Source organism: Crocuta crocuta, unplaced genomic scaffold, assembly GCF_008692635.1.
Source record: "Crocuta crocuta isolate KB4526 unplaced genomic scaffold, BGI_CrCroc_1.0 scaffold95, whole genome shotgun sequence".
Classification (NCBI taxonomy): Eukaryota; Metazoa; Chordata; class Mammalia; order Carnivora; family Hyaenidae; genus Crocuta; species Crocuta crocuta.
The window spans coordinates 7,106,582-7,131,529 of NW_027530971.1; the positions used below are offsets into that span (position 1 = coordinate 7,106,582).

Genomic DNA, 24,948 nt, shown 5'->3' on the forward strand with positions numbered 1-24,948 from the left:
TCCGCTTTGCTGGGCGCGCGGTGGACGGTCTGAACCGTACTTCTTGGATTTCACCGGGCTTTCGTTGCTCCAGAGCTCAGCATGGCTTCCTCACGAGCCTCGTCCACGGTACGAATCTCAGCTCGTTCTGGCGAGGAGCGCGAAGGGAGCTGGGAGGGTGTCCCTGCGGGTTGGGGCCGCTCGGGAACGGGCTAAGGCGGTGGAGGACTGGGGTGGACGGCTGCGAGACTCGATCCTGTCTTAGCGGAGCAGCGTTTTCCTGATCTCTGCGTGCTTGCCTGTGTTTTAGTTCATTTGCATCTCTCACTGCAGCCCCTAATAGTAAATACCTATTCCGACTGGTCCAGAAACGGAGCTCTGAAAGGGAGTAGTGTCGTGGCCCGGACTTGTTATAACGCCTTCAAATTTCATGTCTGTTACCTTGCGACTGAAAACGTTTGAAGTGTGTAGACCAGTATAACTAACTTGTTCCCCTCTAATAATCGCGTTGGTTACTTGTTATCCTTGATATTTTCCCGGTGATGAGCTGTAGCCGTGGATGTTTCATAAAACCCCAGAAGAGATCGCCACCGATTGATGTAAACGTGTACCAAAGCAAACCTTTGATAGAAAAATTACCAAGAGTAATTCACTAGTTTTTCCAGCCTCTTCCTGTCGCAAAACTTAAGTGATCCTTCTCCTCCTTCCTCTAATCAGTGAAGATATCCTAACTGGGTCCAACATGTCCTTTGGGGAGAAAATAGGATTGAAGCTCAGGATGAGCTCCATCCTTTGGGGAAGGGTAGTAAGTTGCTAAGATTGAGCCTTAGGTTAATCCAGGTCTCTGATTTAGCAGGCAACCAAAACTAAGGCACCTGATGACTTAGTGGCCCCCGTAGTGAAGAAACCACACATCTATTATGGAAGTTTGGAAGAGAAGGAGAGGGAACGTCTGGCCAAAGGAGAGTCTGGGATTTTGGGAAAAGAAGGACTTAAAGCTGGAATTGAAGCAGGAAATATTAACATAACCTCTGGTAAGAAGCAAATTGTGAGTCCCTCTTTATCTTTGATTTATAACATCAAAAAATTTCAATTAAATTTGCATCTTTGTAAGGCCATCCTTTGCCTGTATATCCAGAGAAATTTTTTCTTAAAACCTTTTATACATTTTTTTCTTGCATTCTATTGTTAGTAATTTTACCAGGAATTTATTCAGTGTGTATTTGAAGTTTATTTATTTATTTGGAGTGAGAGAGAACTCGAGTGGGTGGGGCAGAGAGAGAGAATCCCAAGCACGCTCCACGCTGTCAGCACAGAGCCTGACATGGGGCTCGAACCCCCGAACCTAAGCAGAAAGTAAACCTGAGTAGGAAACTTACCTGACTGAGCCACCCACACATCCTTATTCAGTATGTATTTGGATTCATACTGATTCCATTTGTCTTCGGGAGATCTAACATAGTTCTGGCATTGATTTGAAGCTACTATGCTTTATAACATTCTTTCCTTTTCATTCTCCAATTTTCACACTAAATGAAATATGTTTTAAATCATAAGCGTAGGGGCACCTGTGTGGCTCAGTGGGTTGGGCGTCCAACTTCGCCTCAGGTCATGATCTCACGGTTCGTGGGTTTGGGCCCTGCTTCGGGCTCTGTGCTGACAGCTAGCTCAGAGCCTGGAGCCTGTTTCAAATTCTGTATCTCTCTCTCCCTCTCTCTCTCTCTCCCTCCCTCTCTCTCTCTCAGAAATAAATAAAACATTTGAAAAATTTTTTTACAAAATTATAAACTTAGTTATTTTGACAGCATTGAAGCTGTAGAAATGTGTGAAGTAGAAAATCTTGTGATCCTTATTAACTGGGTCTTTCCAATAATTTAATAAAGCTGTAAAAATTTGTAATTTTTTTCATAAGTGAAACTGAAATACAAATTGTTTTTATTTTTGAGAGAAAGAGAGATAGCATGCATGTGCACGGGCAGGCGGGCGGGGGGGGGGGGCAGAAGGAGAGAGAGAGAGAGAAAGAATCCCAAGCAGGCTCCCCGCTCAGTGCAGTGCCCAACACAGGGCTTGATCCCACGACCCTGCGATCATGACCTGAGCCAAAATCAAGAGTCAGATGAACTGAACCGACTGAGCTACCCAGGTGCCCCAGTTTTCCTGCCTTTTAAAGCTGCGCCATTTTGTTTTTTGTGTTTGACACAATTTAATAAACTGAGAAACAGTAAACTATGAATTAATGTACTAGATTAGTTCTAGAGGTATACACAGACTCCAATTGTAAGAAATTATTTTTTCCCCTATTTGAAGATCTGGTGATTATGCTGATGTTGCCTGTTCTTTTTATAGGAGAGGTGTTTGAAATTGAAGAGCACATCAGTGAACGACAGGCTGAAGTATTAGCCGAATTTGAGAGAAGAAAGCGAGCCCGGCAGATCAATGTTTCCACTGATGACTCAGAGGTCAAGGCTTGCCTTAGAGCCTTGGGGGAGCCCATCACGCTCTTTGGAGAGGGTCCGGCTGAAAGAAGAGAAAGGTGCCCTTTTCTGAGTTTTTACTCTCTTGCTTCGTCACAAGGTTTTGCTTTCCACTTTCAGTTGATATTTGTAGCTAAAACTTTAATAGACTATCTTAGGTAATGTTAATAAAATATGTTACTTGGTTGTTTTTATATAGTTTCGCTCATGATCTAAGTAGGCCAGTTTTTTACTCCACTACTAATTTTTCTTTATACACTGCAAATGGGGTGTTACTATGTGAACCCCCCCCTTCCCCAGTGTGGAATTGTGACTTGTGTAAATATTTGTTGTCGAACTTTGAACATTTAGACAACACGCTTACTTTGTCAGTGACCTAAAACAATGATGAGTATTTTTTTTTTTTTTTTGGTTATTATTGAAAGGGGGCACTTCCTTCAGATGAAGTTCCTCTTGTGATTTTAAGGTCACAGAGTCTCTAAGTGACAGGCTCGTCATACACAGGGGGACCTCCCTTGTCTTTCTGTCCACTGTCCCATCTCACCCTTTCATCGTGGTTCTTTTGTTTTTGCAGAGTCTGCACATTCAGTCACTTTTAAACCTCTCTCATTATCTCATGTCCATTAAATAGAACCAGTTATGTTGGGCCTGTTTAAATTAGTGTTACCAACCCAGTATCTTACAGAACCAGCCTGGCTGGCCACAAGGTGGGAGGAAGGGGCAGCCCCGAGAGGTGGCTGCGGGCCAGGAAGGGCTAAAGGACGGGAAGAAAAGGCGGCTCCCAGATGGGAGGAGACGGGTTGTCCTAGTCGGGGAGGGCTGCAGACGGCGCCTGAGAAGAGTGGAACTTGGGGAGTGGACAGGTCAGTGCTTTCTCCCCCAGAGCACAGTGTTGCAGGAGGCGCTCTGGGCCACCACTGCCTACCCCTGGTGCTTGGAGAGCAGAGCCATGAGTCCTGGGTATGATGAGCCCACCCCGNACTCCTCACTCACTGCATTTACTTTCTTTGGGCCCTTACCCCTCACATACTCGTCAGCAAACCAACCACTGCTGCATTGCAGTTGCTCTTTATTAGGGTCACTAAGTCATCGTTACTAAAAATAGCCCTGGTACCCTGTCAGTTAGTCCCTCTTTGAAACACTCCCTTTCATAAAATCAAATTCTAATTTTCCTCCTATTTCTCTGGCTGATTCTTCTAAGCCTCTTTTTTTTTACCCTACCTAACCTTTATATGTTGCAGTTTTTTTGCCTTGATTCTACGCTCATCCTGGGTGATGAGATCCACTCCCGTGGCATTGGGTACCACGTATATTCTGAGGACTCCCAGGTCTTTGTTTGCAGCCTACACGCTCTGTAGGTACTTCAGACCGCACATGCCTACGTCGAACTCCTCTGTTTCCCTGCCTTCTATTCTACTTTCAAATAACACTACCATTCACAGTTTTCAGTTGCCTTACCTCCTTTGTAATCCATCAGCAAAGTCTAGTCTGTTCTAGATTTGTACCGAAATGTACCTCCTCTTTTCTCTACCTTCATTGCTTTCACACCTAGATGATTGTAATAGCCCAGACTTGTTGTGGAATTGCTTGCTTAAAATCCAACAGTGTCTTCTTATTAAACATAGAGTAGGGGCGCCTGTGTGGCTCAGTTAAGCATCTGACTCTTGATTTCATCTTGGGTCATGATCCCAGGGTAATGGGATCAAGCCCTGCATCAGGCTCTGCACCGAGCCTGGAGTCTGCTTGGGATTTTCTCTCTCTCTCTCTCTCTCCCCCCCTCCCTCTCTCTCCCCCACTCCCTCTCTCCCTCTCTCTCTCCCCCCTCTCCCCCTCTTCCCGTCTCTTCCCCTCTCTCCCCCTCCTTTCCTCCCCCTCTCTCCTCTCCCTCTGCCTTTCCTCCGTTCACACTCTGTCTCTCTCAAAATAAATAAACATTAAAAACAACAACATAGAGTAAAAAAATTCTTGATTATACTCTTCAATCTTTTGTGCCACTCTTTTCCAATTTATTAGACTTAGTAGCCTTTAAGGGCCTTCCTGGAATACTCAGACTCTTTCTGTTTTTCCACTTATTTTTTCTTTTTGTTCCCCTATCTTGCCTCTTTTTTTTAATGTTCATTTTTGAGAGAGAGAGAGAGAGAGAGAGAGAGCAAGCAGGGGAGGGGCAAAGAGAAAGGGAGACACAGAATCCGAGGCAGGCTCCAGGCTCTGAGCTGTCTGTCAGCACAGAGCCCAATGTGGGGCTTGAACTCCCCAATCACGAGATCATGACCTGAGCCAAAGTTGAATGCTTAACTGACTGAGCCACCCAGGCACCTCTCCCGTCTCTTGCCTTTTAAAGCCTTTTTATTCTTTTGGTTTCAGCATAAATGCCACCTTCTCAAAGAAGACTTTTTTCACCTGACCCCTTATAAAGTAAGCCCCTCCATTATTGCCTATCGTACAATGTTACTCTCTCAATAGCATTTTGAAAGGGTATACTTTTATTGTTGTTTGTTTGTCTTCCAACCAACAGCAAAGTCCTATCACGGCGCCCTTTGGTGACTGTCTCGAATCCGTACTGCCTTTGTCTTAATTCAGACCACCATTAAGACTCAGGGGCTCCCTGAATAGTAGACTGATTTCCCAGCCTTTATTATTCCCTCTTCAGTCCATTCTCTCTACTTCCCTAGGGATCTTTCTCAAAGGTAAACTCTTCACCATGGCATGAGGTGCTCTTTGTGACGTGGCCCCTATTTATGTTTGCAGCCCAATTCTCACCAGCCCTTTCTGGCACTCGGTGCTCCAGCAGTACTGAACTATGTGTGATTCCAAGCTCAACATGCTTTTCCTATCTCCAGACCTTTCCATTGTTGAACCCTCTGCTTCAGCTGTCCTTTCCCATTCTTGACCTGTTGTCCTTACTAATTGAGGACTAGGTGCAGGGAACACCTCTATGAAACCATCCCTGATCCTCCCTTCAAGCCTAGGTTAGGTATTTCTTTTATGTGCCCCCTTAGCACTCAGCATTTAGGACTGTAATAATACTTAATGTAACATATTGTGGTTCCCTGTTACTTTCTGTCCATCCACCTTCTTCCTCCTTCTCTGCACCCCATCCCCCCCCACCCCACCCCCGCCCAATTATGCTACTTGGAATAAAGAAGTGGTGCTTAGTACTGTTTGTGCACTTAGCACCTCAGTCAGCAATCCTGCGCATTGTGGTCTGGGGCAAAGGTTAGCTGTCTTCACAGACCAAGTGGTAGCCCTGTTGGGGCTAGTTGACTCTAAATTGAATTCAGTAATTGCTTATAGTTCAGTTTAGGGAGTCTTTAAATAAAGAAGACTGAGTAAAAGAAATCACACTGGAGGGGTGCCTGGGTGGCTCATTTGGTAGAGCATGTGATTCTTGATTCTTGGGGTCATAAGTTTTGAGTCTCATGTTGGGTCTAGAGATTACTTTAAAAAAAAAAAAAACTTAAAAATCACACTGGAAGTTTAGGCATGACATGACTCTTAAAGAAGTTTGCTTAGTTTAAATGGAGAGAACAGGACAAGCCTTCTCCTTTCTTAGATAAGTTTTTCCTAGCTTCATCTCAACTCCATTTAAATTCTGATCTTTTTTGTTACAGGTTAAGAAATATCCTCTCAGTGGTTGGTACTGATGCCTTAAAAAAGACCAAAAAAGATGATGAGAAATCTAAGAAGTCCAAAGAGGAGGTAAAATATGTCTCTGGCTTCATGGTATAGAAGTGAAGGAAATGAGGGGTTAGTTCTCGCATTTTCTGTTTTCAGGCTTTGCTTTGCTAGGGGAAAGGGAAGGTTATTTGAGGGTTCTACCTTTCAGGAACAGTGGCTGGCCATAGTTTGTGTTTCCTATGTAGGTATAAATGAAGATAGATGGGTTTCCCATTCAAGAAATAATCCGTAGCATTCCTGGTGTAACTTTTAACAAGGAACCGGAAGCCATCCAATAAGAGTTCATAAAGGGGCGCCTGGGTGGCTCAATCGGTTAAGTGTCCAACTTCGGCTCAGGTTATGATCTTGTGGTCCGTGGGATCAAGTCCTACATTGGGCTCTGTGCTAACAGCTCACAGCCTCTAGCCTGCTTCAGATTCTGTGTCTCCCTCTCTCTCTGCCCCTCCCCAGCTCATGCTCTCTCTGTCTCAAAAATAAATAAACGTTAAAAAAAAAAGTTTATAAAAACACGGTAAAGGGGCAGGTACCTGGCTGGCTCAGTCTGTGGAGCCTGCAACTCTTGATCACAGGTTTGTGAGTTCAAGCCCCCAAATTGGGCATGGAGCCTACTTTAAACACACACACACACACACACACACACACACACACACACACAGTAAAAAGCACATGTACCTGATTTCATCCTCTGACTGAACTAATTCACCTTTTTTTCTGGACAGTTAAAATAGAGAACTGACAGCAATGAGAGGGGCAGGAATCCTTCAAACTTAACATTTCCGCTCTTAACTTAACTTTCAGTATCAGCAAACCTGGTACCACGAAGGACCAAACAGCCTGAAGGTGGCTAGACTGTGGATTGCTAATTACTCACTGCCCAGGTACAGAGAGCCTCCAGAAGGAGAAAGAAGCATATTTTTGCTTTTTCCTCCTAAGCACTGATGATCAGCTTTATAAAGACTGGTGGTTGTTAAATGAAACTGGCAGTGGGGGATACTTGGGTGGACCTTTGTTCCCAGCCTGTTCACAGGAATGATGTGTGTGTGTCACAGGGCAATGAAACGCTTGGAAGAGGCCCGTCTTCATAAAGAGATTCCAGAGACAACAAGGACCTCCCAGATGCAAGAGCTGCACAAATCTCTCCGGGTAAGATGCCCTCGGTGATTTTCTGCATATTAAGGGCTCTTAACTCTGCCTGTACTTTAGAAGGTACCTTAGAAGGTAGTGTAAAAGACAGCATGCCCACGCTCCAGATGAGCCTCAACTCCGTTCATTCATTAACATAAGTGTCTCCTAACAACAAAACTATAAAGGAATCTTGGGGGGTGGGGGTGGGGGGTGACTAAAACCAGAAAGTTTTTTTTTAATTGTGGAAAAGCCAAGAAACTCTTGTATTAGCCTATTAATGATTACCGTTGTCTTTTTTTTTTTTTAAGTCTTTGAATAATTTCTGCAGCCAAATTGGGGATGATCGGCCTATCTCCTACTGCCACTTTAGTCCTAATTCCAAAATGCTGGCCACAGCTTGTTGGTAAGTCCCATTTTACAGTGATATTTTTTCCTAAATGGAGGACAAGTTAGGGGGCGGGGCGGGGGGGATCAGTCTTTTTCTTAAGGGCTCATTTCTATGTCCACTTCCTCTGTTTCTCATGATCACACCAAACTAGAGATGCCAGTGCTTAGCCCTTATATACAAGATAGCCTGGATGTAACATTTCTTCCCGTTCACAAGGGACACCAGAGATCCCTGACACGTCGGTCATGCTTGTGATGCTGCTAGCATTTTGTAGCAGCTAAATAGTGAATTTATAGACTGACCAGTATCCACACCTCAGTATAGCTTTTCTTTTTTAGTGAGGTAACCCAGGCAGGGTACTCTGTAAGCTTCAGTTGCCTTCTGTGTAGAGGAGGGTGAGCTAATGTCATAAACATTTTGCCTTAATTGTGTGCGATATGTGGTAAGGACTCAGNCTTTTAACAAGGAACCGGAAGCCATCCAATAAGAGTTCATAAAGGGGCGCCTGGGTGGCTCAATCGGTTAAGTGTCCAACTTCGGCTCAGGTTATGATCTTGTGGTCCGTGGGATCAAGTCCTACATTGGGCTCTGTGCTAACAGCTCACAGCCTCTAGCCTGCTTCAGATTCTGTGTCTCCCTCTCTGTCTGCCCCTCCCCAGCTCATGCTCTCTCTGTCTCAAAAATAAATAAACGTTAAAAAAAAAAGTTTATAAAAACACGGTAAAGGGGCAGGTACCTGGCTGGCTCAGTCTGTGGAGCCTGCAACTCTTGATCACAGGTTTGTGAGTTCAAGCCCCCAAATTGGGCATGGAGCCTACTTTAAACACACACACACACACACACACACACACACACACACACACAGTAAAAAGCACATGTACCTGATTTCATCCTCTGACTGAACTAATTCACCTTTTTTTCTGGACAGTTAAAATAGAGAACTGACAGCAATGAGAGGGGCAGGAATCCTTCAAACTTAACATTTCCGCTCTTAACTTAACTTTCAGTATCAGCAAACCTGGTACCACGAAGGACCAAACAGCCTGAAGGTGGCTAGACTGTGGATTGCTAATTACTCACTGCCCAGGTACAGAGAGCCTCCAGAAGGAGAAAGAAGCATATTTTTGCTTTTTCCTCCTAAGCACTGATGATCAGCTTTATAAAGACTGGTGGTTGTTAAATGAAACTGGCAGTGGGGGATACTTGGGTGGACCTTTGTTCCCAGCCTGTTCACAGGAATGATGTGTGTGTGTCACAGGGCAATGAAACGCTTGGAAGAGGCCCGTCTTCATAAAGAGATTCCAGAGACAACAAGGACCTCCCAGATGCAAGAGCTGCACAAATCTCTCCGGGTAAGATGCCCTCGGTGATTTTCTGCATATTAAGGGCTCTTAACTCTGCCTGTACTTTAGAAGGTACCTTAGAAGGTAGTGTAAAAGACAGCATGCCCACGCTCCAGATGAGCCTCAACTCCGTTCATTCATTAACATAAGTGTCTCCTAACAACAAAACTATAAAGGAATCTTGGGGGGTGGGGGTGGGGGGTGACTAAAACCAGAAAGTTTTTTTTTAATTGTGGAAAAGCCAAGAAACTCTTGTATTAGCCTATTAATGATTACCGTTGTCTTTTTTTTTTTTTAAGTCTTTGAATAATTTCTGCAGCCAAATTGGGGATGATCGGCCTATCTCCTACTGCCACTTTAGTCCTAATTCCAAAATGCTGGCCACAGCTTGTTGGTAAGTCCCATTTTACAGTGATATTTTTTCCTAAATGGAGGACAAGTTAGGGGGCGGGGCGGGGGGGATCAGTCTTTTTCTTAAGGGCTCATTTCTATGTCCACTTCCTCTGTTTCTCATGATCACACCAAACTAGAGATGCCAGTGCTTAGCCCTTATATACAAGATAGCCTGGATGTAACATTTCTTCCCGTTCACAAGGGACACCAGAGATCCCTGACACGTCGGTCATGCTTGTGATGCTGCTAGCATTTTGTAGCAGCTAAATAGTGAATTTATAGACTGACCAGTATCCACACCTCAGTATAGCTTTTCTTTTTTAGTGAGGTAACCCAGGCAGGGTACTCTGTAAGCTTCAGTTGCCTTCTGTGTAGAGGAGGGTGAGCTAATGTCATAAACATTTTGCCTTAATTGTGTGCGATATGTGGTAAGGACTCAGTAACCACGAGTTCTTGTTTTTATCTTTATTTTGCTTTCTAGTTACTGCCACATAGGCAGAACGCTCTTAGGATGTGATGGTTTTGTGGTTCTGTTTAGTGATTCACTTATGTTCGTGGGACATGGCCGTCTAGTGAGAAGGGAAACTTCTTTGCATGCACAGGAACTTGACTAGGTAGAAGCTGAACTTATTTCAGGAGAAAGCCAAGGAAGGACAGAAATCCCCCTGCCTTTCCACGCCTCCACTACCTTCCTTAGAAGTGGAAATGATCATTTCCTACATTATATACCTCACAGGTCTATTACAAGGATTACTTGAGAAGATAGAAATAAAGTAATTTGTTGGAAATTTTCTGAAAGAAAGTTTTTTAAAAAAAAATTTAGGTACTTTGTAAGCAGTAAAATGCTATTTATATTTAAGGAGTTAGTATGTATGATTATTAATATTACTGTTGGATAGTTGAATCTGTCCCATCTTTTCTCACCAATCACTCTAGACATTAAGGAGAATAGCAACCTGTACTATTTTAACTCATAGTCCTGCAGAGGCCTTGGGTTGGGTGAGACGTGCATATAATTTTCTTCTGTAAACCATCAAATGATAAGTTTTATTTTCCTGTGTGGTACTGTCAAGTTTTGGTGGGGGTGAGAAGAGATTGTCCTTTAGGAATGTTACCAAGGTACCTTTTCCTTCCCAGACCAACCCTGGCTGAGATGCTTTCCTTTGTATTTGATAGGAGTGGGCTTTGCAAGCTCTGGTCTGTTCCCGACTGCAGCCTCCTTCACACTCTCCGAGGTGAGTTCAAATCTCATGTAAATGTCCCTCGTTTTCCCAGTGTGAACCCTGTCAGACAGTAAAGCTAATACTCTGCCTGACACTCAGGCCCGGTGCACACAAGATTAATTCTTGATTTAAATTGACTGGGTTTGTTTTTCTCTGACCACAAGGTAGGAAGATAATGAGTTTATGCACAAACCACTATTCTGATGTCCAACCCCACTCTGGCATTGTACAGTCTCTAGACCAAATAAATAAAGGTCGTTGGTGCTTTGCGTTGTTTTGTTTTTTAATTAATTTATTTATTTTGAGAGAGAGAGAGAGAGAGAGAGAAAGACAGCGTGAGAGTTAGGGAGCAGAGAGAGAGGACTTCCAAGCAGACTCTACATAGCCAGCATGGAGCCCGATACGGGCTCGAACTCACGGAACCATGAGATCATCACCTGAGCTGAAGTCAAGAGTTGGACACTTAACCGACTGAGCCACCCAAGTGCCCCTGTGTTTTGTTTTTTTTAATGTAATGTAAATATTTTTTTTTAAGTTTATCTTTTTTATTTTGAGAAAGACAGAGACAGCATGAGTTGGGGAGTCGCAGAGAGGGGGGGAGACAGAATCCCAAGCAGGCTCCAGACAGCCAGTGCAGAGCCCAGCACAGGGCTCGAACTCAGGAAACGGAGATCATGACCTGAGCTGAAACCAAGACTCGATCAACCAGATGCTCAATCAGCTGAGCCCTCAGGCACCCTTGTGCTTTAAATGTTGATTTAAGTTAAAACAGTTCTTTCTTTTCTTTTTTTTTTTCTTTTTTAAATCAGTAGTCACTTTACTACCCTATCTGTCCACATGTTCCCTAATACATGTCTGTGTTACTCATCATAGTCTGTTTTCGCACATAAATTATAAGGAGTGGGGACCCTTTAACTTTCATCTCTTACCCTCCTTCAGGCCATAACACAAACGTAGGAGCAATTGTATTCCATCCAAAATCCACTGTCTCCTTGGACCAGAAAGATGTCAATCTGGCCTCTTGTGCTGCTGATGGGTCTGTGAAGCTTTGGAGCCTTGACAGGTGAATATTACTGTTGTGTCGGTACTGCAGCACTAAGGTGAACAAAACAGTTGCTTGGTTGGTCCTTGGGACCTGAAAATCTGGCGTTTGACTCCAGAGATGGTCTTCAGAGTCCAGAGAACTTGGTGTGAGTATAGAATGTAGGATTTCTTTCTTAGACCTAAGGAGTGGGGTCTGGCGTTTCTTATTTGTTAACTTTGGACCTTGATTTTTGCCTCTAACATAGTGGCCATGGTCTTCCCACTCCAGTTTTTCTGGAAGGTCTTTTTATACCTCCTATGCAGTATACTGACATTGGAGAAATGCACCGTTTGGTAGATTGACTAAAGATAATATTCTTGGCAGCACATTGGTTCCTAGCACATGGCCACAGGGGAGAGGAAGGGGAAGCTCTGTCTGGCAGTATTGCCAAGGACGCGTGTCTCCTCCCAGCTGCGTCTGCCTTTACCTCGCCTCTATTTTCCCATCATAACAGTTGGCGGTTTTTTCTTAACATGTTTATGATGATTGTTTTCCCAAAAAATCTTTGAAAGCATTCTGCTGGCTAAGAGAAATCTGTATTCAGTTGCTTAGTTTTTTTTTTTTTTCTTTGGGAAAGCACATGAGGCTTTTATTCCAGGTTTTTGTAGAGGGCTAATTAGTATCCCCACTCTTTGCCAGACAAGGTCTGTCTTCTGAGCAGAGCAAGTTTTAATTGGCTCGTATCACTTAGCAATATCTGGTCCCCTGGGGCTTTGATTAGCTCTATGTATGCGCATTGACAAAGTTCCCTTTTTAATTGCCCTCTTTAGGGTTTGTGTTTATTTCCTTTCACTGGTATCTCAGACCTTTTTTTCTGTGGTTGCTGGGGAGGTGAATTTGATGGTTACCAAAACGACACTAAATGTCTATTTAAGAGGTCCTTTTGTCCTGTGGATCCTTCAACAAGCTAAAGTTTGAGGAAAATGTATCTGTAATCCACTTGCACCAAAACTGTTTGATCTCTGTAGCTTCATATCTCTGCCAAACTATGTTTTCTTTCTAGAATCTCAACACTCCTTTGGTATAAAGAGACTATTTTGTTTGTCAGATTGAATTATCTTTTATTTTTCTCTAATCCTAAATGAGAATAGCCTTAAGGATTGCTTAACATAGTGAATTGAGATATAGAAAGATAGTTGTTTATTGAAATACCTTGGGCAGTTTTGCCTTGTGAGCACATGAAATAGTCTCAAATCTTTTAAAACTTTGAGAAGTAACATAAATTGTTACTTTATTAAATAAACTGAGTTTTGTTACAATTTGGTCTCTTAAATCATAAAGAATGGGTACGACAGTCACAACAGTTAATAAATTCAGTGAATATTTATGATCATAAAATAGTTTACTCACTTACCTTCTTTTTCAGTGACGAACCAGTGGCAGATATTGAAGGCCATACAGTACGTGTGGCCCGTGTAATGTGGCATCCATCAGGACGTTTTTTGGGCACCACCTGGTAAGCCATCCTGTTGCTTTCTCTTCATGCAGGCCCATGGCATCTTGGTAACCCTTATGACTAACTGCCAAGTAAGTTTTAAGAACAGAGATCTTCAAGTAGAATTTTCTTGGAGTGCAATGAATCAAAATCAGAAAAAAATATGATAAAGTTAGGGCCAAGTGTATTTGCTTTTTGTTGTTGTTGTTGTTGTTTTTAACGTTTATTTATTTTTGAGAGAGAGACAGAGACAGGGGAGTGGCAGACAGTGAGGGAGACACAGAACCCGAAGCAGGCTTTAGGCTCTGAGCTGTCATCACAGAGCCTGACACAGGGCTCAAACCCACAAACCTTGAGATCATGACCTGAGCTAAAGTTGGGTGCTTAATCAACTGAGCCACCCAGACGCCCCCCAGTGTATTTGCTTTTAAATTGCAGTTAATCAGAAATTTCAGTCACTAATTGCCAGAAAACTAGAGTTTCCACTTATTTCTTTTTAAGGGAGTAGGGGAGGGGCAGAGAGAATCTTAAGCAGGCTCAAGGCTCATGACGGAGCCCAACACGGGGCTCAATCCCATGATCTTGGGGTCATGACCTGAGCCAAAATCAAGTTGGACACTCAAGCAACTGAGCCATCTAGGTGCCCTGTCTTCTCCTTCTTTACCAATATTGGTGGTGTTTTGTTTTGTTTTTGCCACGCATTGTATTGTAATCTCTCTGCTTACAAATCAGTCTCCCTTTCTGGGGTTCCTGGCTGGCTCAGACAGTAAGTAGGGCATGTGACTCTTGATCTCAGGTTTATAAGTTCAAGGCCCATGTTGGATGCAAAAGATTACCTAAAAATAAAATCTTTAGAGCCGTTTGGGTGGCTCAGTCGGTTAAGTGTCTGACTTCAGCTCAGGTCATGATCTCATGGTTCATGAGCCCTGCCTCGGGCTCTATGCTGACAGCTTGGAGCTTGGAGCCTGCTTCGGATTCTGTGTGTCTCTCTCTCTCTGTCCCTCCCCAACTTCTGTGTTCTCTTTATCTCTAAAATAAATAAACATTAAAAATTTTTTCAAGAAACTAAAGTTTTTCTTAAAAAACTGCAAATTGGTCTCCTTTTCTGGTTCTGTAAATTCATTGAGGGTAGAATCTGTTAAAGAACTTTTCAGTTGAGATATAATTTACATGCAATTGAATGGATTTATTTTCAGTGTACAGTTCAGATGCGTATACTCATGTAGCCTATGTCCCTTTTAATAGAATATTTCCATTACCCTTGAAGGTTCCTTCATGTCCCTTCCCAGTGGATTCCCCCTTCCAGACCAACTACTGATCTGATTTCTCTCACCATATGTTAATTCTGTCTGTTCATACTCTATGAATTTGTACCTGGCTTCTTTTATTCAGCATGATGTTTTTAAGATTCATTTATGTCGTTGCATGTATTGGTAGTTTCTTAAAGCTGAGGAGGATTCAGCTGTATGGCTCTACCATAGTTTACTTGTCTGTTCTCTTATTGAGGGACATTTGGGCTTTTCCAGGTTGGGGTCACTCAGAATAAAGGTGCTATAAATATTCTTATACAATGCTTTTTGTGGACACGTTTTTATTATTTAAGTTTTTGGTGTTTTGTTTTTTAAGTTTATTTAATCTCTGTACCCATCGTGGGGCTTGAATTCATGACCCTAAGACTGAGTCACTTGCTTCACCAGCTGAGCCATCTAGGTGCCCCTCTGCTTCCATTTATTGAAGAGACTTTGTTTTCCCTATTGAAATTGCTTTAGTGATCTCATTTGAAAATCTTTAACCAAAAATGTGTAGGTCTCTTCCTATACTTTCTCATCGGTTGCATTGATCTATTTGCTTATTGATTTTTATCTCCCTAGCATCCAGTTTAAGGCCCAACAAACAGTGAGTGAGAGGACTTGACAGTTGAATTAAGAAAGAAAGAAGGCAACAGTCTTTGCTGGGCCCTTCTTAGGAAATTGTGTTCTTAAAATAGCCACTGAAGTAAGTTGCTAGGAAGTCCGTGGTTTCCCTGTTAGCACTCAAGACAGATAGGCTTAGCTGTTGAGCTATTGCTTGTGTCAGAGAAGAATTTCTTCTTAATACAGTTGTACAAGTAGTTTCAGAAGCATAATTTCAGCTACAAGTGTTTATAATGCTTTACACATTGTAGAAACTGAATATTTACTAGTTAATTGCTAGTTAATTTTTTTTGTAGCTATGACCGCTCATGGCGCTTATGGGATTTAGAGGCTCAAGAGGAGATCCTGCATCAGGAAGGCCACAGCATGGGCGTGTATGACATCGCCTTCCATCAGGATGGCTCTTTGGCTGGCACTGGGTAAGCCCTCTTCCCCGTAGCTGGGGGCAGCTCGGTTGTTTGCCTCTTAAGTATGCCTGCCTCTGCTTCCACAGAAGCGGGTTCAGAGTCTTCACTTATAAATTATCTTATCAGGGGACTGGATGCATTTGGTCGTGTTTGGGACCTGCGCACAGGACGGTGTATCATGTTCCTAGAAGGCCACCTGAAGGAAATCTATGGAATAAATTTCTCCCCCAATGGGTAAAATAAACCCCTTGAATGACGGGCGGGAAGGGTTATTGGTCAGAGTGTATCTTTGTTTCTAACCTGGATACCACACCCGATCCACAGCTACCACATTGCGACCGGCAGCGGTGACAACACCTGCAAAGTGTGGGACCTTCGGCAGCGGCGCTGTGTCTATACCATCCCTGCCCATCAGAACTTAGTGACCGGTGTCAAGTTTGAGCGTAAGTTTTCCTCCTGATTTGCCCACTCACGGGACAGACTACACTTCACAGCATGCAGGCTGGGCCCTGGCTTCGCTCGGAAGTGGACCCGGAGAACACTGGGCCTCTGGTGAAGAAGGGGCACGTTCTAATTTCCGTCCCTGTAGCATAGTTCCAGACAGAGTCTGTGGCACAGCTTGCTCTTGTTTCTGGAAGTCCGGAGGACTGTCATAAATGCTCTGAGTCACTCATTTTTTTCCATGAAAGTTGTAAGCCCTGAATCCTTAATATTACTGTGAACAGATTGTCAGGGAAAGAGCCAGAAGAACTTACTAATGTTCTTTGTTTCCCTAAGTCTGCCTGCAGTCCCTTTTTCCTGGAGGCCTGGTAGGAGTGTAGATGAGAACGTTGCGGTTTTCCAAATGGGGAAATACCTTCCTTTTCAAAATCATATGTTCTAGGGGATTTTTGTGCTTTTATTTTCTTTGCTCTTCTGATTTGGGAATTCCTCCAGCAGATCCTCTTCTTTTCTCTTAAAGCTATCCATGGAAATTTCTTGCTCACTGGCGCTTACGACAATACAGCCAAGATCTGGACCCACCCAGGCTGGTCCCCACTGAAGACTCTGGCCGGCCACGAAGGCAAAGTGATGGGCCTAGACATTTCTTCCGATGGGCAGCTCATAGCCACTTGCTCGTACGATAGGACCTTCAAGCTCTGGATGGCTGAATAGGCAGGAGTGTGGAAAAAGGACTCTAACCACAAGCTCTCCCTTGAGAACCATTTTCAAAAGAAAGGAATTGATGTGTTTTGTCCTATCGTGTTTTTCGCCAGGTGCCATGTATAGGGCCTCGAAAGAATTGGTCACTCTCCACTCCAGGTAGGCAGCCACATTTCTGGCAGTTGATGAACCCATTTCATAGATGAAATTTTAATTCTCATCTGCAAGCCCTGCCACGGACTATGTAGACATTGTTTTTATTAATCTTTTGTTTGAATGCCTTACTGCCTCCTTCATAGCACTCGGGGTAGTGACTGGCTCCATTTTTCATTTTGAAACTTGGCTTTCCTTTACATGGTACACGCTTCGGGACTATGTGTGACCCACAGGGCAAGGTGGCCGCACTGTAGTTCGGAAGTCCTCGAGTAAAGCGGCTCTTCTCACCACACGCTGCTTAACTGATGTCTGACAGAGTGGGAGCCTTTTCTCTACCTTGAGAAGGGAGGTGAAGGGGTGGGCCACAGCTGTGCTCAGGGCGGTGTGGTAAGGAGGCTCTTACCTCTTGCTGTTGAGTTCGCCTGGAATGCTCACTGCATCAGGAAGCTCAGGACTGAACATTTGCCCCGTCTGTCTTCCATTCTGCTCTGAAGCATGGCATCCTTCTTGTTACCCCAGAGCTAGGCCACCGTGTCAACATGCAGTGAGATTTTTAGAACACAGACGTGAAATCGTGCTGTGCCACCTCCTTCGTGTTAGTTATTTAGAGGGTGCACCCTTCGTGTCAAGGTTACCGGACAAAAATCCTAATGGGGATTCCCGAACATAAACCTCTTCTCTTTTTTCTTTATTACACACTTGCTACAGAGTAGAATCCTATTATAAAAACTGTCCCTTAAAAACTTATTTTGTATAGTTTTTTCTGAATTGCAGCCATTGGTCCATAGAAGTCCCCCCCTTTTTTTATTTGAGATATACTGGGTGGTATTAAATATGACTTATTCCAGCTTCAGCCTCCTTATGGTTGTTTTGTAGAGATCGTTGCACTGTGGGCCAGACTAGCAGGGACGTTGTGTCTGAACTCTGTCCTTCGTGCTCGTTGGTCATGCAGCAGTTACCTTCGGCTCTTTCTACCCCAGATGTACAGCCGCTGAGGCTGTGTGTTGTGAGAGTAGAGTACACAGCCCATTCTCACAGTAACACAGGCATTTGGAAGAGGAAAGGAATTATATAGAGTCGGAGAAGGGCTGATATGATGGCTTTTCCTTAAATGTTGTAAACCCTTTCGTTTGATGTTTGCTTTTCTAATTCTGGTGACCTGTGAACATGTGAATATATAGCTAAATATTCTGTTTCATCTCATTTTATTTATAACCAAATAGTTGCATCCTTTGAGTACCTGTTAAGCTTCTGAATTACCGGCTCTACCCCTTGTTGGGCACTTTGCATTTCACTATTATTGAAGTATTAATGGGCTCTATTTTCTTCACAGTTGGCCATGAAAAATAATTCTTTTTTTTTTTTTTTTAATAGTTTATTGTCAAATTAGTTTCCACATAACACTCAGTGCTCATCCCCACAAGTGTCCTCCTCCATGCCCATCCCCCCCTCCCCCCACATCCATCAGTCCTCAGTTTTTGTCAGCATTCAAGAGTCTCTCATGGTTTGCTTCTCTCCCTTTCCCCCACCATTTCCGCCCTTCTTCTCCCCCTTGTTCCTCCGTCAAGTTCCTCCTAATCCTCCTATACGTGCAAACATATGATATTTGTCCTTCTCTGCCTGACTTATTTCGCTCAGCATAACACCCTCAAGGTCCATCCATGTTGCTACACATGGCCAGAATGAAAAATAATTCTTGTCACTACTTTTGTAGTATGCATGCATACACTACTAATGAACAGTAGTGTATTAGCGTGCGATTTGGATAGTGTGTTAACAAAGGTTTTTAGTTTTTCAAATTTAAATTTTACTATTCATTCCATACACTTTTTGTTGTTGATGTTGTTGTTGTTGTTCCAAGAGATTGAGAGGTAGCAGTGGAGTGAGCACATTTTCATGTAAGCCTTTGGGAAAACAGTTACCTTGTGGAATATACATTTCTGCATTGGAAATATCATAGTAAGGAAGCAGCTGAGGAGCGTAAATCAAATGTAGCATTTCATAGTAATGGTGAGGTAAATATCAGAGCCACCACTTAAAAGACACGCTTCCTGCCTACAGACTGTGCCAGGCATGTTCAGACATCTCATTTAATCCTTCCAGTCTTATTGAATTATTCTCTTTTGACAGAATTGAAGCTCAGAGAAGTTAAGTAGCTTGCTCAAGGTCACCCTGTCAGTGAGTGGTGGAGCCCAGGCGACCTTAGAGCTTTCACAGGGCTTTACTGAGTATGTTGGCACCACCGGCCTGACAATGACCAGTCCGGCCAGCATGGCCTATTTCCTGTCCAAAGCCTGAGCTTTTTAACCACTCTACCCTTTATACCTCCCTTTTGATGAGTCCCTGCATCTCTTAGTCTGACTCCATGCCAAAGGGAATTATGGTAATTTCACCACTTCTACCTCATGAACTAATGAAACACCTATAGTGTTACTCAACTGGCAGCCCTGCGTCCTGGGATAGATACCTTGTGTGGAACTTTTCTTAACCATTGCAGCAAGTCTTAGCATCCCTGACCCGTGGAGTGCTAAAAGCCAGAAACACAACCCACCCCCCCCTTCATTGAACTAGCAAAGATGCTTCCAGACATTTCTGCTTTCTCCAAGGTTAATGCCCTGTGTTAAGTATACCCTTTCCTACCCAAAAAAGCTCGAACCTGTATTTTTCTTCCTGTGGATGGTGTATCAGCCATTCTAAGAGCCACTCCAATTCTACTTTGACTAAAAGGCCTCCACCACTTACTGGCGGGGTGACCTCGAACAAGGCAGCTAAACTTGCGGAGCCTCGGTTTCATCTGTAAAATAGGGATGAAGCTTCCTTCACTCGGAGCAGGAAGCTCTAGTGTGAAAGGCAGGCATTTCTGGGCTTCCCCCGGCTCCTCTTCCTTTCCTCCTGGCTCAGAGAAAGTGGGGAGATCATCGCCTAATGTACCTGCCACAAGGTTATGGAGCAAGGACGTGTAAAGAAATGAAGTCAGTAGGGAGAGGTGGAGTCCCAGCTTTAGTGTAATTATCTTTGATGGTGTAAATAGAGAGGTAGGTGCTAGTCCCCTGGCGGGACACGTGGTGGCTTTCCCATTTTGTAATGGAGAAATTTCACCTTGGCCCTTAGCACAGTTCGGTTTTACTGAACACGAAATACAGGTCATGGCTATTTTGGAATGCCTTGTACGTAAAGTTCCCTGAAGAATTTGTAGAAGCTAGTTCCACTAAGCACAAAATCTTATTTAGAGCAAATAAAGCCAACTCCATTTCTGACTCTGAAAGTTTATTCCACAAATCAAAAAAACCCTCAGATGTTATCTTTTCATAATTGTAATGGTGTTTTAACCACTGTGAGATTGTTCCAGAACTGTGGGCCACTGGACCATATTAAAACTGGGAAACAAGGGGCACCCGGGTGGCTCAGTCGGTTAAGCATCCGACTTCAGCTCAGGTCATGATCTCAAGGTTTGTGGGTTCAAGCCTGTGTCAGGTTCTGTGCTGACAGCTCAGAGCCTGAAGCTTGTTTCGGATTCTGTGTCTCCCTCTCTGTCTCTCTGCTACTCCCCCACTTATTCTCTGTCTCAAAAATAAATAAAAAGCAAACAAAAAAATTTTTTTCTTTAAAAATAAAACGGGAAGAAGAAAGGGTTTTAGATACTGCTAGGTGGCAATTTAGAGTCAAACAGCCTATGCATCTAGTTTGCCTTGGTTCTGAGTTCTGTCACATGAAATGAAAACAGGGCCCCCTATCTGCATGGCCTGGGATGGAGGCCAAGGCTTTTCCTCTGTCCAGGGCTTCCACCTACCTCGAGGTCAGGATTCCATTGCCTGGAGGAGGGGAGGTAGCTCCGTTCAGCATCCAGGCTTAATCAGGGCCTCTGCACCTACCTGGAGGAATAACCTTTCTTCCAAATCCCAGATTTCTTTTGATCACCTTTAAAGCTTTATACTCTTAACACTCCATAGGCCACACACCAACAAGAGGTTGTCTTGGGCAAGAAGCAGCCAAGGGAACGTGCCCTCCTTGCCAGTAAAGGCTCCCTGTCACCCATGGATAATCATACCCTCCCCTTCCCCTAGTTTGGTCCCCTAGCATCGACCAAGTGGTTGTTGAATGAGTAAGTGCATGCGCTCATTACCGCGGACCGCTTTTCCCGGGACTGAGTGCAAGACTTCGAAAGAGAAAACCGAAAGAAGGCCTGTGCCTTTGCTCACAGAATTGAGGCTCACTTTCCAAAATTGCAGCAAGACATAATGAAAAGAGCAACCCAAATGTGAACTGAATTGGAAGCAACTCCAGTGAGAAATGTCCCTTTCTGGGCTAGTCAAGCTGTATACCGTCATCCAGCCCTTGAGCACAACTTGCCACGTAGCTCCGTAGTCCCAGATCTGCTTCTCTGCCCTTCTGTGTCCCCATGACTCACACCCAGAGGGCCCTTCACACCTTCTCCCAGCCTTTTCGGTTTCAAGAGTTCCCATTACAGTAGGACCCTCTGTTCCCAGAAGCAAACACCTGGCCTTACTGATCCCCCAGATTGTAAAAAGGAACAATACTACAAAGGAAGACAACCCCAAAGGAGGCCCTGCGGTCCCCATGCCCAGCAGCAGTCAGGAAAGACTTGGCTCCTTGTCTAGAAGCAACGCTCACCCCACACCCCAAAGAAACTGCTTAGTCCAAAAGATGGAGAAGATGAGCAACAGAGTGACGCTGAGGATGACAGCCATCAGGTAAGCAAAGATCCGGAACTGAGGGTTGCGGAAACACTCCCTCAGAGAGTAGTGGCTGGGGACAGGAATGGGCAGAGACCCGGAGGCAGGGCCTATGTCCTGAGGGGGCCCAGTTTGGCTCCCAGGCTCGGGGCCTAGGTCCAGCGTGTAAACCCGGGGCTGGCGCAGGAAGTAGCGGCTCTTGGGCTGGTCTTTGAGGCAGAGCTGGTGGCCTTCCAGGAGGACATGGTGGGGCTCCAAGCGTAGCAGGGAGAGCACGGCAGTATCCGTGGGCAGGTCTGTGACAGGCTGCCCAGAGGCCAGCACGGTAGGCTGGCGACAGAGGGGGCAGAGCAGCCGGCGCCGGGCTGGAGTCACCAGGCTGAGGTGGGCCAGGCATTCCACGCAGAAGGAGTGACAGCAGTCCAGCACTTTGGGGGTGTGGAACGTGTTGTTGAAGGGGTTCCAGCAGACAGGGCACTCAGGCTCCCGGCCCTGCTGCTCGGCCATCCTCAGCTCGGACGCCGCGGCGCCTAGTAGGAATGTCCTGGCAGAAAAGGCAGAAGAGCAAAGGGACACACATTGAGCTCCGTCCTTGCGCTTGGCCCTAGGCAAGGATTCTGTGTGTTGTTGAAAGCTACTGTCACCCACATTTCACAGATGAAAAACTTCGCAGTTTGTTCTGAGCTGGAAAGTCTGGGGCTCGGGCAAAGGCCTGAGCCCCACCCCACCCCCCGGCCCCCACCGGTGGTTAACGAGCTGCCCCTGGAGGAGGCTGCACCCCAGCTCTGGATACAGGAAAAGTGCTCCTTTTGCCCCATGTGGTTGCCCTTGGCCCTCAGACTACAGGAATGGGGAGGGGGACCAGTCAGTGGTTTGTGGTATAGGATGAATGTTTCCTTCCCTGCAGCCTCAAATCCCTGACTAGCGCAGAGATGGCCTTTGTGAATTCCCTGGTCTGTCCTTCCTCTGGGGGACAAGTGCCAGGCCCTGTCTCCCTCCTCCCATTGGGCTACAGGGCCAACCCTCCAGAGCCCATTTGCCCAGTCTGCGCAAGGCTCTGTACTGGTCCAGCCAGGAGGGTCGGGCCAAGGCTTTTCCCCTGGGCCTGGAAGCTTGGAGACGCCCAGGTCCCCAGATCAGCCCTTCCAGAGCCTCTCCTGGCTCCTCCTCCCTCCCTTTGTCCCGGGGAACGGAACGGGCACCCACCTGGTACTAGCGTGGTCAGGCAGACTACCCGCAGGACCTGAGGCTTCCGCCTCTTCCTCTCCCGAATCCACAAAGCTTTGGGAGCCGGCCTTCTCTCCACCAGCCGCCAACCCCGGCCCGTCTCCATGGCAGCACTCAGCACCTGCAGCTGCCAGGTGGCCCGGGCTGCAGCCTCTTGAGCACACCTGCCTGCAGCAAAGGCCACAGAGCTGCCTGGGTGGCAGGGTGGGAGGGGACCGGCGCTCCCCCGGGGCGTGGCACACGACCAACCGCGGAAGCCGAGCATCTGCAAGCCCGTAGGCCTGGGATCGGAGCCCTGGGAAGGGGGTGGGGGTAATTTCCTTTCTCTACGTCGTGGAGAGAATAAGTAAGCCTCTGGGCCGCTTCTCTCCCAGGCCCCCATTTCTTTCCTAAAATGGCTGCAGCCGCCTCCCCTGCACGGTCACCTGCTACACGGTCTAAAATCCTGGCACATCAGACTCAGCAAGTCCTCTCAGATCCCCTTCAGATCTTTTTTTTTTTAAAGTTTATTTATTTTTAAGTAATTTCTACACCCAGTATGAGGCTCAAACTCACAACCCCGAGATCAAGAGTTGTGTGCTCCTCCTGAGCCAGCCAGGAGGCGCTTTTTTTTTATGTTTGTTTATTTTTGAGAGAGCAAGGGAGAGCCCCAACGGGGGAGGCAGAGAACAGAGAGGGGGGAACAGAGGGTCCAAAGCGGGCTCTGTGCTGACAGCAGTGAGTTCAGTGGGGGGCTTGAACTCACAAACTGTGAGATCATGACCCGAGCCAAAGTCAGACACCTAACAGACTGAGTCACCCATGCACCCCAGGACGCCCCCTTTTCTGATCATTTACTGTGCGCAAGTAGCTGCAGCCATGGGAGTCTGGCTGCCATCTTTGTTCTTGGAACACAGACAACAGCCTGGCAGGCAGGCACTGACCACTGAGATCTTAGAGTCCAAAGGTTGGCCATCTCTCCACCCGTGGGGAGTTAAAAGGGAGAGTCAGGAAGGACAGTTCCAGCCCCACTTCCCCATTTCAACCAGAAGCACCTGGCTTTTCCCATGTGGCTCACTTGACTAAGTTGAAGAGTTGAGCTGCTGAATGGGGAAAATAAAAGTTTAAAAACCATTTCTCCACCCTAACCACTCACTTTGCAGATGGGAAGCAAGAAGTGACTCACCCAAGGTCCCCCAGCTAGTCAGTGGTGTCACCAGTGGTGACGCTGGGACTTCAGCCCCCCCGCCATGCTGCTGCCTTGAAGACAACACTCGGCCATCAGTTCACCTGCTGGGTGCGTGTTACTCACTACGTAGTGAGTGTTTGCATCTGGTCAGAAGTCCGTGTGCCAGGAGTCTCTCTTGGGGATCCAGGAACCATGAGCGGGGCTTGGGGGACCCCAGTCTCCCTCGGGCGCCTCATATGACACCATCTGCCCTGAGTTGAAACCTGAAGCAAAACCTTACACTCTCTTGCCCATGGCTTCCTGGTTTTCTTCTAGACTTCTACCACTGCTCCATGTAGGGAAGGGGAAACAAAGCTATGCAGGAGGATGGAAAAACTCTGGCCAAAGCTGGGAGTTTGCCAAGGATCCTTACCTATGAATGCCTTCTTCTGTGGACCATGCATCCATTCTAGTTATTAAGTCATTTAATGTTATTTTTTTGAGAGAGAGAGAGAGCACGAAAGTGGGCAGGTACAGAGAGAGAGGACAGAGCATCTGAAGCGGGCACTGCACTGACAGCAGAGAGCTGGAACTCATGAGCCACGAGATCGTGACTTAAACCGAAGTGGGGGGGCTTAACTGACTGAGCCACCCAGGCGCCCATACAGTTACTAAGTTATGGAGCACTTACTGCATGCCGGAGCTGTGCTAGGCACTGGGGAAATAATGGTGAAGGAAAGAGGCATGGTTTTGACCTCATGACCTTTTGGGTGTAATGAGGGAGAAACCCATCTAATGAGTAGTGGGCAATAACTAAACATCATTTTACTGCATGCTATAAAGGACAGAAAGGGCAAACGGGCTTAGAGAACAGGCTCCATATGAAACCACCAGGGAAGGTTTCTTCAAAGAGATGGAATGAAAGCTGAGTCTGAAGGATGACGAGAAACCAGCCCCACAACGTGAGGAAGGACATTCTGGGCCAAGGGAACAACACATACAAAGGCCCAACGTGAAAAAAGCCTCTGCCAGATTCAGGGAGTGAAAGCAGGTCCCTGAGTGTAGTGGGTGCAGTTGGAGCAGGAAAACGGCTCAGGACAAGCCAGAGAGGGAAGCGGCCAGGGGAGGGGGTGGGGGGT

The 24,948-nt window shown here is 45.6% G+C and overlaps 2 protein-coding genes across 3 annotated transcripts in view; one reads left to right on the forward strand and one right to left on the reverse strand.

Moving 5' to 3' along the window:
- Positions 1 to 15: 15 nt before the first annotated feature.
- Positions 16 to 17,932, forward strand: PRPF4 (pre-mRNA splicing tri-snRNP complex factor PRPF4). 2 transcript variants are annotated; one of them, XM_077769906.1, is made up of 14 exons: positions 16 to 108; positions 833 to 1,013; positions 2,326 to 2,512; positions 6,065 to 6,152; positions 6,930 to 7,009; positions 7,181 to 7,274; positions 7,565 to 7,659; positions 10,557 to 10,615; positions 11,543 to 11,666; positions 13,054 to 13,143; positions 15,332 to 15,454; positions 15,569 to 15,676; positions 15,767 to 15,885; positions 16,404 to 17,932. In XM_077769906.1, exons 1-14 carry the CDS (start codon positions 82 to 84, stop codon positions 16,595 to 16,597), a joined length of 1,569 nt encoding a protein of 522 aa, XP_077626032.1. In that variant the 5' UTR covers positions 16 to 81; the 3' UTR covers positions 16,598 to 17,932. The 2 variants fall into 2 exon arrangements, with proteins under 2 accessions (XP_077626032.1, XP_077626031.1); XM_077769905.1 differs by having other exon boundaries at positions 67 to 108; positions 836 to 1,013.
- A 1,958-nt stretch (positions 17,933 to 19,890) lies between these two features.
- The window catches only part of RNF183 (ring finger protein 183), an 8,940-nt gene continuing 3,882 nt past the window's right edge, over positions 19,891 to 24,948 (reverse strand). The window contains exon 2 of the mRNA XM_077769904.1: positions 19,891 to 21,979. Within this exon, the coding sequence (XP_077626030.1) occupies positions 21,370 to 21,942 (573 nt within the window). The 5' untranslated portion in view covers positions 21,943 to 21,979 and the 3' untranslated portion in view covers positions 19,891 to 21,369. The remainder of the gene's footprint in view (positions 21,980 to 24,948) is intronic.

What these genes read in the sequence shown, in the direction of transcription:
- PRPF4 (XM_077769906.1), top strand. Translation starts at nt 82, where the DNA reads ATGGCTTCCTCACGAGCCTCGTCCACG. An exon ending in CGTTTTTTGGGCACCACCTG is followed by an intron (nt 13,144 to 15,331) that starts GTAAGCCATCCT and finishes TTTTTTTTGTAG; the next exon opens with CTATGACCGCTCATGGCGCT. An exon ending in ATAAATTTCTCCCCCAATGG is followed by an intron (nt 15,677 to 15,766) that starts GTAAAATAAACC and finishes CCCGATCCACAG; the next exon opens with CTACCACATTGCGACCGGCA.